Below are 19,759 nucleotides of genomic sequence, written 5' to 3'. Positions count from 1 at the left end.
AGTGGCTTGAAAATATTGTGGGGTTTTTTTTTTGCAGTTTATAGGTAACAGCTTGGCAAACAGTGTTTTCTACAGAAACACATCACACACAATCCAGTGGCTCCTTGGCTTTCAAAGGGGAAGACACTTCTTTACCCACACTCACCTTGTCATGATAGTTTCTGTTGTGACTTACTACACATCTCATACTGTTGGGGCTATCACCCTGAAATGGGTTCTTGCTGGCTAATGACTTGCATCTCCCTATCCACTGTTTAGGTGCAAAGTTTAAAGCCTTCACTTCTCAGCTCCATTAGTAACCAAGAAGCTTGGAAAATAGTTTGAGCTTAGACCCCACATATTAATCCTGAAGTAGTTGTGGGGCAGTTTAAAAATGGAGACTGAATAAAGGTATGCTCCATGTACATCTGTAACATGAGCTGACATGGCACCTTTTAGACAGCAAGGCAAGCACTAAAGCTGTTGCCCGTTTTCTGAAATGTTTTTGGTAGATGAGTGAGCTTGTGCAGACTTTCCTCCCTTCACAACAATTTACCTTACAGTGTTTGCATAACAATATTTTGCAAGAGATGAGGCACTCTTGCTGTAACACTGCTTCAAATCATAAAGTGTTTGAACCTGATCCCAGCTGCCTGAGGACAGATCTTCTTGAACCACGTGATCTAGACAGCTCATGGCTAGCTAACGTACTTTCTCAGATTTGTGTTAAAATTTCTATGGGACCTAGTTTTAGGAATCCTGGATTTACGTTGTAGCATCTGTTTGTAGATCCGTTGGTGTCTTTTTATTGTGAGTTGCAGTAATTTATCTGACTATCAGTTTCATTCCAGGCTGGAAGTTGGCATATGAAGCATCAGCAAGTGTGTGTGTGTGTGTGTGTGTGTGTGTGTGTGTGTGTGTGTGTGTGTGTGTGTGTGTGTGTGTGTGTGTGTGTGTGTGTGTGTGTTATGGGGGAGACAGGTTTTCATTGCAATAAACTTCTGTTTGCAGATGCCAGAAGCCAGATATTCAACCATGGGAGTCAGAGTTGTGCAAACTTACCTTAGCTGAGGATCTGACATACTATACTCAGTGCTGCATTGTGACTTGTGTTTTGACAACTCTTGCGGGGGGGATGGAGAAAAATACCTTTTATCCCTGTACCACACTACAAGTTCCTTTTTCTTCACCGGCCATTCATGCGTAGCCCTGTGTAGTTGTGTTTGAGAGAAGGCCAGTAGTCTTTCCACAAACCCCAAACTAGCTGACCAGCTCGCTCTCTAAATGTTTCAATCCGGGACTTTCTTAGGGGGGTTGGTTGGGAACTCTTTTCATTCTACCTCCTAATAGTTAAGGGCAGAAAGATACTTTCTAGTTTCTCAAGTGTCATAAGGCCAATGCACATGCACACGAGTGGAACCAGGAAGATTAAGGGTATGGAGCACTCTGCAGCTTTTCATTCCACCATTTATTTATTTATTTTGCCTGCCTAATCCTTCCAAATAAAATGAGATTGAATTGGGTGAGGCGGCCAAGGGACTTTCCCTGGGGATATTGCATAGAACAGAAGAAGATTGCCACGGACCTACCATCACCACCTCTGCTTCCATCTCCCACCCCATGCCCTTTATGTCCAAGAGTAGGAACTGTTTCATGTGTCTCAAGATGTGGCCCAAAAGTTTGGTTTCCCACAAAGGGACTGAGGGCTTCCAGATTGGCAGGACTGGTGATTATGGACTGAGGGCTTCCAGATTGGCAGGACTGGGGATTGCTGAGCATCTTCAAAAAAAAATTAGGCCCTGGCTGCTGCTGTTCATCTTTCCCTTTGTACTGTTAAAGCTAGCAGCACTTTGTACGTGGATTTGGGTGAATACCAGTGTCAACAGTGGTTTCTGTGATACTGCATGTAGATAAATTGGGCAGGGGAGGAATGACGACTACAATCTCCTTGTTCCACTGGGTATTATTCTTGGTTTGCAGTGGTGTTAGTCTGTATAATGCATTGATCAACATGCTATATGCCATATGTGTTGTGTGTTTCTAAACTCTGAGCCATATTTCACTATGTCCCCAGTAATCTTGGAATAAATTCCATTAGCTCTGTCATTCTGGATCTTGGTTGATGACTCTAGACCCTCAATGCAAAGCTGCACTTTGCTACTTATTGTTCTACCTGTCTTTATGTGTACTGGCAAAGAAAACTAGTGTTACTCACATGTCTGGAGTCTATTTTGGAATTTGGCTGTTCCTTCTTGGCATTGCAGTTTGATCTGGAATATGATGCCTCAGGAGGCATTCATAATATTGTATTCAGATAGGATTTTATCCTTTATTTATTGCTGCTTGGAAAAAAGTGATATGTGATAGCTTTGCTAATTTACTTGATAAATAGCAAAAGGAAGGGACTCTACTTCATTTTGATTGTCTGATTTTTTTTTTTTTTTATTTTATTTTTTTATTTAATTCCCTCAGTATTCAAGGATCAATTTTGGTTTGGGTTTTAATTAAAAAAGAACAACTGAATCTTATAGCATTTCAGCCACTTGGCATTTATAACGTGTGCAAAGACTTAGTGTGTGTTAACATCTTTGTAAGCAAAACTCTGCCCTGTTTGTTTGGTTTTTTTATAATAAAGTTTCTTGAGGAAGCTGTTCCCGGGGCCGTTCTAGAACATTGCAAAACAGGGACAGGACTTGTTTATGGTTGAAGCCGATCTGGGTGTTTGTATGACTGCACGGCCTGGCAAGTTGAGAATCATAATTGAAGGTCATGAGGTTAAATAGACCAGTACTAGCAGTTTATTACAAAGACTATTTTAAGGAAGTGTTCTTTTTTTTTTTTTTTTTTTTCCACCCCACCCCCTCTGAACTTTCAGTGTTCAAAAAAATCTTGGAAAGATTTTAAAAAAAGATTATATTAAAAAAAAAAAAAAAAATCTTGCTAGCTAGATTTATGCATTGGAGTATATACACTGTACAAGTGAGAAACAGCAGAGAACTCTGTCATAACACAGGTACTACATATTAACTGATGAGCTTGTCCCTTCATTATCTCACCTACTCGCTCAAATTGAGTCATGACAAAAAAAGCCCAAAACATTTCTGCCCTTCACAGAAATGTTAAACTGTGGATTTTTTTTTTCCCCATCTTGTTTTATACCAATCATGTGAAGTGCAAGATTATTAATAGACTGTAAACATCAGATGGTTTTGAGTTTAAAGTTGGCCTGAAAGATGAACAGAAGAGCAGACTGGTCACTCTAGGCCACTTTACGGCTTCTAGCTGACAGTCACATGCTAATGACAGAGATGAGCAAAATGGGCAAATGGTTGCAATAATACCTCTCTCTGAGCTCAGAGCTTATGGCAAGGGGCCGATAACTTTATGATTTCATTCCTGCCATTCTAATAGGTTGGCAAACATCAACTCATGACTTATCAACTCTTGTCAGGAACCATCTCTGTTACTTGACACAAGGAATAGCAACTGCTCTGTACAATCCCTATTGTCAGTAATGGGATAGTGTAACCATGGATGATAAAGCATTTAATAGGCCAGTCATGTGATGATGCATGTGGATTGATTGGCAGTATAAATGCTCTTTCTTTCCCTTCTCATGTAGAACAGAAGGATATGAACCACTAGGAAAATAGAATGGCTTGTAAAAAATGTATGGCTTTCAGATCTCCCCCTAGGCTTATAAAAGGGTTACTGCCCGTGATTTATTCACTATTTAAAACCATAAAAAATCCTTCCAGGACACTTGTTATTCCAGTAGAAAAATATTTTTTTATGAGATAAAATTCCTTCAGTAATTTTACCCCAAACACTGCAGCAATTGAGCTAGTGCATAGGAATCAGCAAAGTAAACACGTGGCCTAAATAGTTCTGGATTCTTTCAGTTCTAACAATAATAAAAATGAGGAATTTTCTAAAATAGGAGTCTTAAGCTTTCCTCTTCATGAAAACTCCTGTATGAAACATGTTGCCAGAGAGCGAATTGGAGTGTCATTTGGCATAAATGAGGGAATCTCTGATGCTCAATGCATGAGTTTAATTCTTGTCCCTTGGTGACACTACTTGTCTATGTATATCGGTGCAAGACGCTGAGATGCACCATTCATTGTTTGAATAGTCATTGTCAGTCTGACCAGTGGCTTATGGCTTTCTATACCTCTGAACCATGAAACGATGCTGGCATCACTTTAAAGAGCCCTCTATCAACAGAAGGTGCTCTTCTTCTGGGGTGGGTTTAATCATCTGTTTTTCCTCTTGCCCTTGCATTTCTCTGTGGTGTGCCTACCTCTGTTGTATATAAGAGCAATAAACAAGTATTTGAACTGCTGGGCTGTCATGTGACTGGAAGGCAAGATTAGAAAAATATCTTTGTACTCTAAGACTGGCAACTTCTATTTTTATCCACAGCTGTTAGAGCTGATAGCAAAGTCTCAGCTAACATCACTGAGTGGAATTGCCCAGAAAAACTTTATGAACATCTTGGAAAAAGTGGTGCAGAAAGGTAAGAGAAATATAATGACCCTGGCTTATATCCACAGCATCTGGTGACAACCAAATCCAGGATGATCACAGTGGAAGATTGGGAAGAGGTGCAGAACAAAACGCAGAATTGGAAGGGAGTTTAAGGGTCACCTAATCCAATCCTGGGCACAGATGTAGGATTTGCAATATCAGACGAGTTAATCTCTTCCTGTGACTGAGGTCCACTGGAGAGAATTCCCTGGGTGGGAGTAGGGGGAAGGGTGGGGGGGTGTACTTGGAAGTACTGTAGAAAGGCCACATGCCTCACCTTGGCTCAGTCTCTGGAACAATGAATTATGAGGAAATGTGACCTCTCTAACTTGTCTTGTCTAGCTCATGCTGGAGCTCTCTTATTTTTATTTTTTTTTATTAAGATTTCAGCCCTTAATAAATTACTGTCTCTGATCTTGGACCAAAAGTTAACTTTTATGAAACCGTCAGAAGGAAGTGAATAACAAAAATATATATGAACTCCATTTTCCCTTCTCTTTTTCTTGGCTTCCAAAGTTCTTGAAGATCAGCAGAACATCAGGCTAATAAAAGAATTGCTTCAGACTCTCTACCAGTCACTATGTACCCTGGTTCAAAGGGTAGGCAAGTCGGTTCTGGTTGGAAACATCAACATGTGGGTGCACAGAATGGAGGCTATCCTTCACTGGCAGCAGCAGCTGAACAACATCCAAATCACCAGGGTAAGCAAGAATCCTGGCCCTTGCTGAGAGGCAAATGATATGTTGGCTCTTTCATACAGCCTTATCATACAGCAGCTCCTGCCTGGGGGACTGGATCATCATTAGCGTTCCCAGACTGCATACAAAGCATGCTGATGTAGAAATTTGGATTGTTACGATTTGAATTGGACCAGATAAGATAATGGAACAGGGGTTTTATTTTTGTTATTATTTTATTACTTCTGAGTTTTTAAATTTTAAACCAAGATGAAGAATGTTTGTTTGTTTGTTTGTTTCCCTTCCCCCCGTTGCATGTTTAAATGTTCCAGGTGGCTCTGAGCTAAAACCAGCTTTATCTAGGAAAAGCATGAAAGAGCCTGGCATCCTCAAGTGCCCCGCAGTCACTCTGTCTTGAATGTAATAAATGTGTTGGATGCAGGATCCACTTCAAGTTGTAATGGAAGATGGGCCTGTAAATAGACATTAATTCTGTGGCTTTTGTAGGGTAGGAAGCAGCTTTCCTACCCTGAGAAACTTTAGGGTGTTAAAATTCTCCTGACCCAAGTATTTTTTTTTTCATCTTAACATCTCGATTCTTTGTAAACTGAAAATTCCAAACTCTCCACTTTTTTTATCAAAAATTTTGGTTTAACATATATCTTCTTTTTAATCCTATATTTGCTAACACTTCCAAATGAAGACTTGCTTAAGTTGAACCTTTGGTTTCCAGTGCTGCAATATGTCCTCCTTTTATGACGTGACTCTTCAATTTGAAATTAATTGTAAAAAATCCCAGTCCCCTCAGTGAGACCAGGATACAGACCTAAATGAACTGTCATGTGAACTTTTTCCATACTAAGCCTGCAAGAGTTTAGTGAGGTGCTTGCCCTTGTAATTTCAAAGCAAGTAGTGCTGTATCCTGTGACCAAGGAAACCTGAAGTTAAATCCACTCTGCAGCCAAAAGAGAGGTGATGAGAAGGAAGTTAATGGGCAATGAGCTCCTCCGGGCTCTGGCTCAGCTATGTCCAGTGGCCATATCCTCAATCCCACAGTCATCTGTATGGACATATGGCCACTGCTTTCCATGGAGCACCTAATGGGTTTGGGCTTCTATTGGCATGAAGCTTGCGGAAGAATCGGGACCCAACTGGTTAATTTAATAGCTAAAAACATTTTCCCTTCTTGATTGAACCCATATCAAGTCAGGAAAGAAAGTCACCCACATCAGTTCAAAGAAATGGTGTTGATCCCAGCCAAAGTTCTGTCGTATCGGCATTTGCAAACTGAACTGCCTGTATGTTATGTACTTGTATTTGCTGGCTACAATGTGGAGGAGAGGCAGTTGGAGAGAGATATATCTATCTATCTATCTATCTATCTATTTTTTTTTTTTTTTAAAGCACTGTTTGAATATCTTAAGCTGTAGAGCTTGGAGAAAAATGTCATTTTCTTGCTCTTGTTAATGGCTGTTGGGTAAGTTTGAGCCAGCTGAGGGGAGGGGAAAGGGACAGCACAGTACCGAAGGCAGTTGGTCACTCACTGTAAGTGGGCTAAGTGTTTGGGGTATTTCTGAAGGGGAAGATGTCTTGAAACAGCCAAAAAATATAAAGTTGGCGGGGAATAGATTGAAACCTATCTACTAAGCATGTGCAGTAATTTCTTTAAAAGAAAAAGAAACCACTTTTCTGTCCATTTTTAACAACAAAAGCATCCTCTGATCTAATCTTTTTCTTCTCCAAAAAAGTCATGTTTGAAAGGTACTGGAAAGAACAAAAAAAAAGAGCAGATAATTTTTTTGGCCCTGATTTTCAGCAGAGCTCTCAAGCATGTGCTTTAGTCTCACTGACTTCTTCAGTAACAAGACATCAGCATGTACATAATAGCTGAGCTGAACTAGAAGCTCAGGCCAGTGTGCTTCACTTGGATAAAACCCTCATTTATTTAAATAGGCCTTCTGCTCAGCAGTATTGCAGTCTAGTGCCCTTTGGACATGAGGCCATTAAGAGGTTATAACCAGTCCTGCATCTTCTGCAGGAAACTTGACTTTAATTGTGGAGTGAGGGCAAGAATCCTGTGATGTCCCAGTACGACAGGCAGATCTGTTGCAGGGTAGGGGGTGTCCCAGCTGTCTTGGTTCCAGCAAAGCCTTCATTTCTTAATTGACACAAACAAGTAAATGACAGTGAATTTAAATAGTTGCATTTAATTATGCAGAACTCTTGCATCTGAATCTTTTGCTTGCCGCAGGGGTTTTTCACCAAGAACATGGAGGCTATTGCAGTGGGAAACAGAACAGGAGACAAGGTTGATAATGGAATCTGGAGAGAATTAGTTAAATGTTTCTTCCGAAAGGATCAGTATCAAAATAGTTAACCGAATGACATTTACGTTAATGCTGTGTTAAGAAGAATGGAACAATGGGGTCCTTTGGGGCTGCTGTTGATTGGCAGTCATCACTAGATTTGTTTGTGATGCTGTTGGTAATTCTCAGTGCTAGAAAACTGGTTTTTCTAAAAGATAAGCACTTGGCTAAAGGGTGGATGGACTGTGCAGCCTGTTTCACTGCTGTGATGCTGCAGAGTACGTAGGCTTCTGTTCTGGACTAGTAATAAATAGTTTTGTTCCCTGCAGATCGAAAGGTAGGAACTGTTTGGTATAAATACACTTATTATGCCTTTGAAGTCCCAGACACCATCCAGCTGATGGAGACAGGGTCATCGGAGTAAAAATAGTGCCACACAACTTCCATCATCTGCTCAGCAATTTGTGTGTTTGGTTTTAAACAATTAATTGCTATGCCAATTGCCAAGAGGGTGAGGTGATGCCACAACTTAAAATAGAGGCATCTCTGTGCAGGGTAGTTGATGACTTGGGACACTTGTTTAAGGTCCTTATTTGTCATTTTACCAGGGGAGCCCAAACCTTCAAACTTTAACTTGTCTGAATAATAGTTTGCTACTTCATGTAGCAATTGGAGCCCATATTCTTGTTTTCTCACCGCTTGGATCTTGGTCCATGCAGGGGACTTTTTCCCACATTCAACAGTCTGAATCTAGGTAGCAGTGTAGTCGCAGTGATGTTAATCCAACCAAATTACAGTGTGTTCTGATGGAGCCTCAGGGTTTAGTGCATGAGTATAAATACTGATTGCTGTTGTTTAACACTGGCATACTTGTGGACAAATATATGACCCAGACAAGACCTATAGAAGTATCCTCTGTAGGAGAGAACTTAAAAAGAACGTTCCTCAGTAATTGCTAACAATATCCCAAGCAACAATGGCAGTGAAATCTTGCTTTCTACCATTACCCACGAACTGCTCTGGTTCACCTAAGTTCTTATGACCCTAAAAAAGAAAAAACATTAGTTTGACAACATCCAACCTATATGGACTGAATTAATCTGAGGACTCCAGGGATAAAGGCTTTAGCCATCTTGTTCTACAATCAAAAAATATGCAGAGCTCTTGGCAGAGGTGATATCTTTTATTAGACCAACTAAATAGTTGCAAAAAATGTTCTTTACTTGCAAGCTTTTGGGCTCACTTGCCCTTCCTCAGGCAAAGGAGAGTGCACAGATTTGTAACACTTCTCCCAAGTAGAAATGCAGCTTCATATTGCACAGGAGAATAAAAAGGTGTTATAGGTTCCCCTGGGTGGAAAAGTTCATTTTATGCAAATTAGGCTTAAATAAAAATTCAAGCAGTCTGTTTACCTCCCAAGTTGTCTGATGGCAAGCTGGGTGTTGAATTATTTTTTCCTCCTTGGTGAGATGCTTTCTATTGCAGTGATTCTCAACCTTCTTGTACCAGGACCCATTTGTAAATACCGACTGGCAGCCCCAACCCAGTGCCCCTCACTCCCACACTTGAAGTGCTAAAATGTCTTTTGGAGACCAGTATGTCCACTATGCACCAGTGATGAGGGAAGTTAATTGTGCAGTTAATGCTTGGGAGAGCAACATGGATGCTGTTCTACTACACTAAACAGTGGTAGTGTTGGTTTTGGTCTTCCTTCTATGTTTGTACAGCCTCTTGCACACTGGAGACCCAGTTCCAATTCTGGTTGGACCTACCAAATTTTCAGTTTGCGTGATTTTTGTGGAAATCTTGAATTTGGGTGGACTGCGTGGGAAAAATGGCGGGCTCCATGATTTTGGCAGGCTTGTTGGTAATTTTTTTTTCCTGCAAGCAGAGAAAAGGACGGGAAGCCTTGCACTCTTGGAGCATGGAGGGGAGGGAGCAGGGAGGAAGAGGGCCAGGGCCACGCAGGGCTGCTCACAGCAGGAGGCCTGGATGCAGCAGGCAGTAGCTGCTTGCAGCTTCTGCACCTCCTGCTGCAAGCAGCCCTGCCCCACTTAACATGCAGATTAATGGCTTCCCCAGGCTTAATTGCGGTAATCAAGTTGTGGTTTTGGGCTATGTGGTAACCTGCAGTGAGGGGTGGGACTGCTAGGAGCCCTCGGCCAATTGGGGGGTGGCTGTCATGCTCAGCCCATGCAAATGGTGGCCAGCCCTAGGATCTGCCTGCAAAATCAGCTGGCAGTCTCTTCAAGTTCAGTAGATCCCTGGAAGTAGTGGCTCAAAAAAACCGTAGCCCATGAGAAGATCTCCCAAGGAAATTGGTCTCTTCCCACAGATGGGAAATCATCCAACACTGCTGAATCCTGTGTATATAAAATCTTTAGTAAGTAATAATACAGCTGTATTTGGTTTAATTCATCTTGTATCATTTTTACTTTTTTTCCCAGCCTGCCTTTAAAGGAACAACCTTTACCGACCTGCCACTGTGTTTACAATTAAATATCATGCAGCGGCTAACTGATGGGAGAGACCTAGTCAGCCTTGGTCAAGTTGCCCCTGAGCTGCAGGTGCTCAGTGAAGACCGACTGCTATGGAAGAAACTCTGCCAGTACCATTTCACAGACCGACAGGTAATAGGAAAGAAGTTACCGCTAGATCAGTGACCTATTGCAGTCTGTATATTTGTGAGTGAACATAAAGGACCTTCCTCATATTGAGCATTACTTGGATCTAAAGCTTATACCACAAGTTTCTAACATTGACTGGCATGTTATGGCCAAAAAGCTTTTCTGTTGGAAGTTTGATAGTGTTGGAAATACCCCAGTACTGATCCCCGAAATGGAAGGCCTTTTAACAATAAGGGCCAATCTCTTCCATGTTGGCTGCTAACCAAGGTAATCCAAGATGGTAATGACCAAGTGTTGTCATTGCTTGTACTATATTGGAGAGAATTCTTTCTTCATCTAACCTTAGCAGTCACAGCAGGTGGCATCCTTGTGAGAATGGACAAGGATTGAGTAGTCCATGAGGAATGACTAGTATTTTGCCCTTTTAAAGAGAAAACACTTGCTGGCTGAGGTGGTTTGTCATCCCTAAGAAAGGGGCAGGATGTTACCCTTCCTATTGCACATGCTGTGGCTGTTTTGTGAATGAAGGTTTTGGGCTGCCACCTAATTATTCTAGAGTGGTAATTTTCAACCAGGATGCCATAGCACTCTAGGGTGCCTTGAGATCCTTTCAGGGGTGGGGTGAGGTGCCACACACTATTAGCTCAGTTAGGTTTACAAACCTGATTCACAAATAAACCCAGAGATTTCAAATAGAAATCCATAGTTGTGGTTTTTTTGAGTTCTTTGCAACAAGCTACTCGTTTTGTTTGGGGGGGGGTTGTTTTTTTCCATAGGCAAAAAAAAGGTGAAAACTGAGCTGGCACTTTCCAAGGGGTGTCTCAAATCTGTCCAGGGTTACCTTAAGTCTGAAAAAGGTTGAGAGCTACTACTTTAGAGTATGGAGAGAATTCTTTGCAAGATCACTCTTCAAAACAAGCAAATGCTAGTATGCACTCAGTCTACTTCTCTAATTCTGTTTTTAGATTCGCAAACGGCTTATTTTATCAGATAAGGGGCAGTTGGATTGGAAGAAGATGTACTTCAAACTTATAAGGTGTTACCCAAAGAAAGAGCAATATGGAGACACACTGCAGCTCTGCAGACACTGTCACATTCTCTCCTGGAAGGTACGTATAGAGGGTTTGTTTTCTCTGAAGTCTTAGTGGAAAATGCAGGTATACAGCATCTCTGAAAGTCAGGCCCACATAGCTTAAAGCTCTTGCCATTCCAGAAGGTGTCTTTCTACTTTTGTTACCCCACAGGGACCCTGTCCTCTCTTCATAAAGGAATAGCAAGTCCCATTCATGGCCTTGAGGATTAGTGTGTCTCCCTGTGATGAGAGAAGAGGGCTGGGTATGACTCGGTCAATTTGGGGCATGTCTACACAAGATGCATTAATGCACATTAGCCTAATTTAATGCACATTGTGTGTGTGCATCTACATGTGCATGCCCTTATTGGACATTTAAAATGGTGAAATTAGGCTAATCATACCTAAATTTGATACTTGCAGGTATCATTTGCAGGTATCAAATTCAGGCGCAATTAGTTAAAGCACATTAATGCACATGTAAACACAACCCAGCACTAACTTTAGTGCCAGGTCTGCCCAGCCATGATGGGTATATGGCAAAGCTGCAGAGACTTGGTACTAACTTAGTGCCAAGTTTCTGCACGTGTAGACACCTGCCAAAATACATTAAGCTAATGTACATTAGCTTAATGCACATTATATTTAGTCGTTCTTAGATGCACATGTAGATGTGCCCTTATTGAACCTTGGGGACATATTCTGCCAGCTGTTTTCCAACCTTCAAAGAATTGTATGCCAGTTTAAATGCAAAGACAACAGAATCGAGCATTTGGATCCTCAGAGTGAATTTGGATCCTTGCCCTGTCTCCCTCAAATATTTACCTGTCCCTAAAATCTAAATCTGAGCTTTGACTTATGCTTTGGGTGAGAACATAAGTAACACTGATTTTGCTATCTAGCTCGTGCGTGCAAACTGGATGTGCAGCACATGGCACAAGGAATGGTGCTAGACCAGTCTGAGTTGTGACACTCATTCTCTTGCCTCTCTAAACAATGTTTCTTTTTTTCTTTCCTTTTCAGGGTACAGATCATCCTTGCACAGCCAATAACCCAGAGAGCTGCTCCATTTCGCTTTCACCACAAGACTTTATCAACTTGTTCAGGTTCTGAACGCGGGGTCTTCACAGCATACTAGATTCTTTTAGAGGACACTTTATGCTGCTGAGCTTGGACACTCAACTTGTAAATAGTGTAAATGTCTGTGATGGTTTGAAGCTCCTGAGGCAAATGAGAAGAGGAATTTGAAGACAAGAGGTGAAATTGCTCGCTGACACTCTATTTAAGTAGTAACAGACTCCAAACAAGACTGGTGTGGAAAGCAGCATGTTGTAAAAAGTTCCATTTCTTGATCAGAGTACAAGATACAGGACAGAAACTTGAGTCTCGGTTTTAGAAGTTAAAACTGAATTTTCCCCTCCGCTCCACTCCTGGCCATTTGAACATTTTGTTATTTTTTTCAGGTTCTAATAATTGAAAAGGAAGCAATATGAGTTGAGGACTATTGAACTGTTCCTCCACCTGGTTGTTATTTACAACAGATATTTATAAATATTACTTTAAAAATATTTATGGGGAAAAACATCCCTCTGACAAGTTTTAATAATATTTGTGTGAGTTTAAAAAAAATTGGATACATTCTGAAATATATATCATGTATAGGACTTTATCCTACTTAAAAACAAAAATCACACACCACACCATTTTCTACCTCTGAGGAAGAATATCTTTCAGCAAAAATCCAGTGTGCAATGTGAACTTTTGTATTTTGTATTTTGATTTAAAGGGAACTGATGTTTTGTGAGTAAGCATTTTTCCTTCACATTTTAATGCTTACTTTTTACATTGGTTTTCTTGCTCTACTCAGTGCTTGATTGCCTAGACAATAGGCACCTTAGAAATACCTAAGATTTTTACTCCATCCTCTTTTGAATTTGTTTTAAGATTAAGCAAAAAAACACACCAGGGTGTGGTTATATTTAACAAGGGAATGTGATGGATTTGAAGGGACCAGATCTAATCTCTTACAGTGTAAATAATTAACAATAACTTCTGATTTCTATGGAATTATGCTGAGTTTACACTGATCTGAGAGATTAGGATGTGGTTTGTTGGGCCTTGGTTTGGTTTTTTGTTTTTGTTTTGTTACTATCAATATACACTACATTACATATAATGTACCACATGCTCCCATTTAAAGTCAAGTGGAATTTCATCCTCAAGGGAATCCTAATGCCCCGAAACTGGTGCAACTTGGAGAAGAATCGGACCCATTAGCAAAACTCCATGGAAGCCAATGGAATTGTACCAGACTACATTCCCTGAGGATCTGGCCCATGATGGTTATCTTGAATGCGGTTAGTTTGTATTTGATGTAACAGCAGAAGTATTGTGGAAATCCAGCTGTGAATTCCTACTATAACAAGGATGCAACCAGTCCTGAGGGTGAGTAGGGGATTTCTGACTTCCTAACTGGCATCCCATAGAAATGGAAAAGACTTTATCTTGCCTATTCCCCTGCCAGTGCCAGAGTGCTTCACATTGTATCTAGGCCTCAAACCAAACCTTGGTCCTGTTTTGAGTTCAGCTGATTTCAGCATGACCTAGGTTTGGTTCTCAGTATTCTACAATACTCATAAACTTGTGGATTTTGACCTCATGTGAATCTGGCAGATTCCAGTTCATGTACAAAAGGTTTTGGAGGAAAAAAACCACATAGAAAAATCTTTGCAGTTCCATAGCAGAGTTCACATACGGCACTTTCTCTTCTGTAAGCAAGGCACAACAGAATGGCAAATGTTATAAGTTGAATGGTATGTACAAAGGAAGTGTGAGAGAGGAGTACTCAGGACAATTCAGGAAGAACTACTTGAGTTAGTTAAATATTCTGTTCCTTTTTTACTTTTTTTTTTTTTTTTTTTTTAAATAAATGATCTATAACACTTTCTGCAGCAGCTGTTTAATATATATTTGCATTTTTGCAAACTGAATCAATTTTTGCTCACTCTTGGAGTAGATGTGGAAAAGAAAAAAGAGGTCCAGTGATTTGGATCGAGTATAAGGAATAGGGACTAAAGCCCTGATAAAGGGAGATGCTGGTTTTGAGGAGAATGGATATTTTGCTTCATTCCAAAGGCAAAAAGTTTTGTTCTTACAGAAACTTCTGAGAGCCAGGGCGTGAATCCTCCCTGGCAGAGAGCTCAGCATTATCCAGAGAAGGGTTAAAAAGTGTCCAAGATGGGGAATTCGTTCCAGTCATTTTCTCCTCCCATCCATGCCCTCCATCAAACACTGGTGAAAGGAGTAATTATGACTTTACCACTTTCAATTGACATAAATATTAACAAGCTGGTTATCCTGGAGAAATGAATCTCTGATTGTGGGTGTTAGCGTCACAAGTAAGGAAGGTAGCGGAGGCCACCTTCTCTCATTCATGCCTGTTCAGCTATCTGTGACACCATTGAGGTTGTCCAGATATAAGTGAGGCCAGGATTTGGCTTGGTGGAAGTGTTAGGGGCAAGAACTTGAAAGTAAATGAAGTGCTGCCATTGTGTTTGCAGGTCCTTTTATTCCTTTCTCTAGCAGCTAAAAGTACTTCAGTAACCTTCTGTTTTTGAAGGCCTATTTCTTCCCCACTCCTCCAATCCCACTACAGTACTTTGCCTACTCCCAGTAAACCAGACTGTGACAGGGAAGTAAATGTGACTTCCCAAGCAATGAGTGTTTCAGGCTAAAAACAAATCTTTCCATTCAAGTCTTTATTTGAGTCTCTCTCTCTCCTTTGTTAAATTCACTCAGTGTCAGAGTTAACCTCAGGGTTTGAATTCTGGTCCTGCATTTCCTGTTCCACTAGCATTAGAGGGCTACAGTGTGGGTTTAGAGCCGTGACTTGGCATCTTCTGAGCTCTAGTCGTGGCTCTGCTACTGTTTCCCTTCAGGCAGATTGCCTACTCTCTGCCTCTCCTCCCGATCCGTTAAGGGAAGATAACCCTGGCCCCACACCTCACAGTGCCCTACTGCTTAGTACATGCTCATTAACCATTCTAAGTACAGTCCTGATCTCAAAGCATTACACGGGCATTATCCTAGGGCCCTTTCTTAACTGTTACACTAGTTAAGAGTGACATTTGTTTCAAGACTGCCTATATAGCTACCCAATGTAAAGCCTCCAAGACAGAGGCTTAGAGCATGAAAGCAAACAATACAAAATATTAAGGAATGTAACCTATTAAATGGCTCTGCTAGAGAAAGAAATAGAAATGGAATCTGTCTCGGACAGCAGTTCTGGTTCCAACAAAGCCTCCGTCTTTTAACTGAGATGCGCAAGTGAATGATGCTGAATTAGATAATTAAATATAACAATGCAGCACCCTTACATCCGAATCTTTAGCTGTAGAGGTTCTTATGGCTGTCACAGTAGTTCTTAAATATGACGTTGATTTTTTTGCAAGTGATGAGGTTGCAACAAAACAAGCTTTTTAAAAAAAAAAAAAAATCAAGTATCTTGGCTCTTCTGACCATTTACAAAGGCACCAATCTACTCAAGCAGCTTATCTACACTGCTAATACATCTGCTTGGCTTGGGGAGGCAGGATAGTGAAAACTGAACCCTGGGTAGGCAGATTGATATACGGCTGCCTTTGCACAGAGACCTCCTTATTTTCAAGATGATTCTGGCAAAGTTAGCGGAAAAAGAAAACAGGCTTTTATCTGTGTTTTGGAAAATACAATAGTAGTAGTAGTAATGTTCTCTGCAAAAAAAAAAAAAAAAAAAAAAAAAAAATTTGGTACATTTTGTGGAAGGTTCCTGTTAGGAATGCCTCCATTTCAACACTACAAAAAACAGCACAGGTTTATTAGCCAGCATAAATCCAGAGAAATTCCACTGAAGACAATAGAATGACTGTATTTACCAGTGCAGCTGAGCAGAATGTGGCTCTGTACAGCAATTTAAAATAGTCTTGCACAGTGGAGGGGGCTTAGGAAGGAAGAGTAGACCTTGCTTTTCAGCTTCCTACAAGAGGCACATATTTGAGTGAGTTTTAATGACAGCCACTTCAAGAGGCAGGATTTCAGTTGTACATAACTTGAGCAGCTTATGCAAAGTATAGTATCTTTTTAATGTTGATTATAAACTGTGTGTACCTCCTCTTATATTGGGTTTTTTAACTTCTTACCTTTCTTTTTTTTTAAGATACTTCTGTTTTGTAAAGTCCTGTAGGAAAGCTTGTATTGCTCTGTAGATGTGCTTCATATGTTTAATTGCACCATACCACTTTCTGTACATAGGAAGGTCTTTTAGTCCTCAATTTTTTTTTCAGCTCCTATAGTGACTAAATTTTGTGTTCCCATTGCTGTTTGGCTTTAATTACTCTTACAAAGCTAACTGCTTTTAGAACATACGCATGTAGTAAACCAGCTCTTTCTGCCTAGCAAATATTTTTGGCCACTACTAGTTACCACTGAAATAGACCAGGAACATTTCAAAAGCAGTAAATTACTTAATAAATTTTACATGATTCATGCATCAGATTTTCTGTTCAGGATGATAAACAATCAGTGTTCTTTAGGGGATTCTTAGTAGCCTGGTATACAGCTTCTTTTCACAGATCAGCACCTTGCCAAGAAAAACACAAACCTTGTAGATTAAAGTGCTACTCTTGCTAGCGGCTTATTGGCAAAAACACTGCTGTGGATGTGATGGCTAATCAATCTAAATGCCCCTGTTACAAGATTCGGTACTCTGAAGTTCAGCTTGTTCTGTCAGAGTAATGCGTCTTGACATGCTAGCTGCTTGTAAATCTTTAATACTTGTTATGATTCTTTCAAAACTCCTGGGCATGTGACAAATATTTGACTGGCATCCATGCTACTGCCAGTGTTTAGTGAACTGGCTCCCTTACTGCATCTGCGGATAAGAATTTTTCATAATGGAGCCCAATCTTAATATACTCTGTCCCTTCACTACCAGTAGTCAGCATTGCCCTGGATCACCCAAGGCTTTGCAGAATCTGGCCCTGAAAAGAGAGCATACTAGTCCTGTCCTTGACACATGCAATCTCCAAAGGAGTCTCACAATGCCGACTTAAATCATTCCCTGTCCCCAACCTGCTCTGGCCTTCTGCGGGCCAAACTGCACTTTCATTTAGGTGATCCCATTGCTGTGAATGAAGGTAAAGATTATCTCTGTCTTTAGCCATTGCTTGCTGTCCACAGTGCCAACAGGTCAGTTCTGGAGTTAACACTTTAATTTGAAAAAAGCAAGTGAACTAATTTTTAGGAGCTAGTCAACAGTAATAATAAATACCTGATTTATATATGAAAAGAGCTTGTTTTTCTTAAGAACTGTAACTAGCAAAGGTATGAACTGAACAGCATACCTTGCGTATTAAGACTTCTATTTAATATTGTGTGACTTTTAAATCTTTCCATATAAATTATTTGCACACACTCTCCTTGCATGTTCAACTCTGATTTTTTTTTTTTTTTTTACAGCTGTTTCATGCAAACAGTGATGTATTTTTGTAAAATGTTTTTGACACTGAATTACAATAAATGTTCAAACAATGTGAATCTTGGAGTTGGTTGATTTGTTGTTTCCAAGTTGGTACATTTCTTGCAAATGAAAACCTTGATCACAAGACCATTTGGAGTTTAGACACTATGGGAATGAGTGCTGCAGAAATACCTTGAATGGGTAGATATGCTATTTTTAAGTTTAAAAAAAGAGTTCTGTATAACTGTCACACTTGGTAAAGCCAACAAAAAGTCTATAACTGAGTTAATTCAAGGCTCTATGCTTGTCTAGTACACAGGACTAAAACTTCACCTGAATGGAGTTTAACTGGCAGTTTCTAACCTGCTGTTCCCTCCTCAGAGATTGAAATGCAGGGTTGTTTGAGCAATAGATCTTCAGGATCCATTGGGCTGGAAGTCTTTAATTGAGCAAACCCCCAGTGGAAATCCAAGTTACTCCCACCCAAGTCAGGAGAGCATAATCTGAACCCAATCCTCTGATCTGATGGGAGGAATTTGTAAGAGGAATTCTGTGGCCTGGCGTTCTGACCCTTCAGGAAAAGGGGGAGACGCGTTTCAAGCCCTGGTTGGAACTTGAGCAAGACCAGTGCTTACTGAATTGGACAGAATTTAAATATACCATCTACCCAAATCCAAAACAACTTTGAATTTAAGATGATCTCCCTTGGTGTCTTCCCCCTGTGGTGCCTGCACCTCCTGCCCCCCTGTGTCCAGGTGCCTGCTCCCTGCAATCTCTGTTCCCTCTCGCATGGCTTACTGCCTGTTGCCACTCCTGCCCCATTCCAGCCCTGGGGAATGGAGCACATGGTAGCTCCAGCCCCAGCCCAGCTATGCAACAATGGTGGTGGCAGTAGCAGGTTGGGGCCAGTCGGAGATGTTGCAGCTGTCTACACCTCACTTTGTACTCAAATGCAAGATGTAAATACAGTATATACCCAATGATTTGCTTAATTAGCCCTAAAAATTAAGAAAATAGTCACTGTATCTAAAGCAGTGACTTTCACCCAGGGTCCTGGGGCACCCAAGGGTGCCACTGGATTGTTTGAAGGGTACAGCAGGAAGCATGAGGAGATAAGTGAGGTGTGAAGAACTTGATAGATAAGGGCAGGCTCAGAAATTCCTTGCCCATAAAAAGATCTAGATTTGTGAAAAGGGGGATAAAGATGGTGAGGAGCATCATCCTACAAAAAGCAATACATATTTTTATCCAGTTAAAAATAAACTAGAAGCTTTACTAATATGCTAGGGGCCTGGGGCTGTATTATGCCATTTAAGATTGAAGCAAGAACAAATATCACTTCGTTGGAATAAATTAAAAACCATCTGCAGGGCTGTGAAATAGGAACTTCATTACCAGGAGCAGTGAACAGAGAGCAGCATGGCAAACCAAAGGCTAGCTTGAGTGGTGGAGCATCAAGACCATTAGAAAGAAGAGAGGATCCTTAACGCCTGTGGAATGAAGAGTTTGGAAGGGATGAGGTAGATAATAATGAGCCAAGAAGTGAAGTGACTCCCTCAGGGCTTCCTAACCAGAAATGCTGCTGCAACTGCCAGGCAGTTGGTTTTAAACTTTGGGTGAAGCAGGAATCAAAGGTGGGTGCAAATGGACCACTGCAGTCCCCCTGGATCTGCCATTGTCCCTGCCTCCCTGCTGCCCTGCTCCCACTGCCCAGCCCTGCTGTAAGGAAGTGTAAGCAGCGTCACAAATGAGTTCGTTTTTGAAACCCGGTTCCACCCAATTTGCAAAGGTTGTGGAGGGGTGCCTCAAGTTTAAAAAAGTTTGAGGAGGACTGATCCAGAGTTAGACTGCTGAACGTAGTTTTGCAGATAGCTGCTACTTGCCTAGGGGTTGGCAACATTTTTGGTCGGTGTGCCAAAAACACCTGCAGCTTCAACTTGTAAGATGTTGGTGTGCTAGGGGTGGACAGCTGGGGAGCCAAAAGGGGTCCAATCCTTGTTCTTGCTGTATATCCCTGACCCCTTCCCCACCATCCACCCAGAGGCACACGTGCCAAGCAAAATGTCTTTGAG

General features: G+C 41.0%; 1 protein-coding gene across 1 annotated transcript in view; it reads left to right on the top strand.

The window, feature by feature from the left end:
• The window catches only part of FBXO32 (F-box protein 32), a 28,774-nt gene extending 11,010 nt beyond the window's left edge, over window positions 1–17,764 (top strand). Inside the window, exons 5-9 of the mRNA XM_006028450.3 lie at window positions 4,405–4,498; window positions 5,026–5,210; window positions 9,940–10,122; window positions 11,085–11,228; window positions 12,215–17,764. Of these exons, the coding sequence (XP_006028512.1) occupies window positions 4,405–4,498; window positions 5,026–5,210; window positions 9,940–10,122; window positions 11,085–11,228; window positions 12,215–12,304 (696 nt within the window). The 3' untranslated portion in view covers window positions 12,305–17,764. The remainder of the gene's footprint in view (window positions 1–4,404; window positions 4,499–5,025; window positions 5,211–9,939; window positions 10,123–11,084; window positions 11,229–12,214) is intronic.
• The last annotated feature ends 1,995 nt before the right edge of the window (window positions 17,765–19,759 follow it).

This window comes from Alligator sinensis, unplaced genomic scaffold, assembly GCF_000455745.1.
Source record: "Alligator sinensis unplaced genomic scaffold, ASM45574v1 scaffold681_1, whole genome shotgun sequence".
NCBI classification, from domain to species: domain Eukaryota; kingdom Metazoa; phylum Chordata; order Crocodylia; family Alligatoridae; genus Alligator; species Alligator sinensis.
This window is presented reverse-complemented; position numbering and strand designations above follow the sequence as displayed.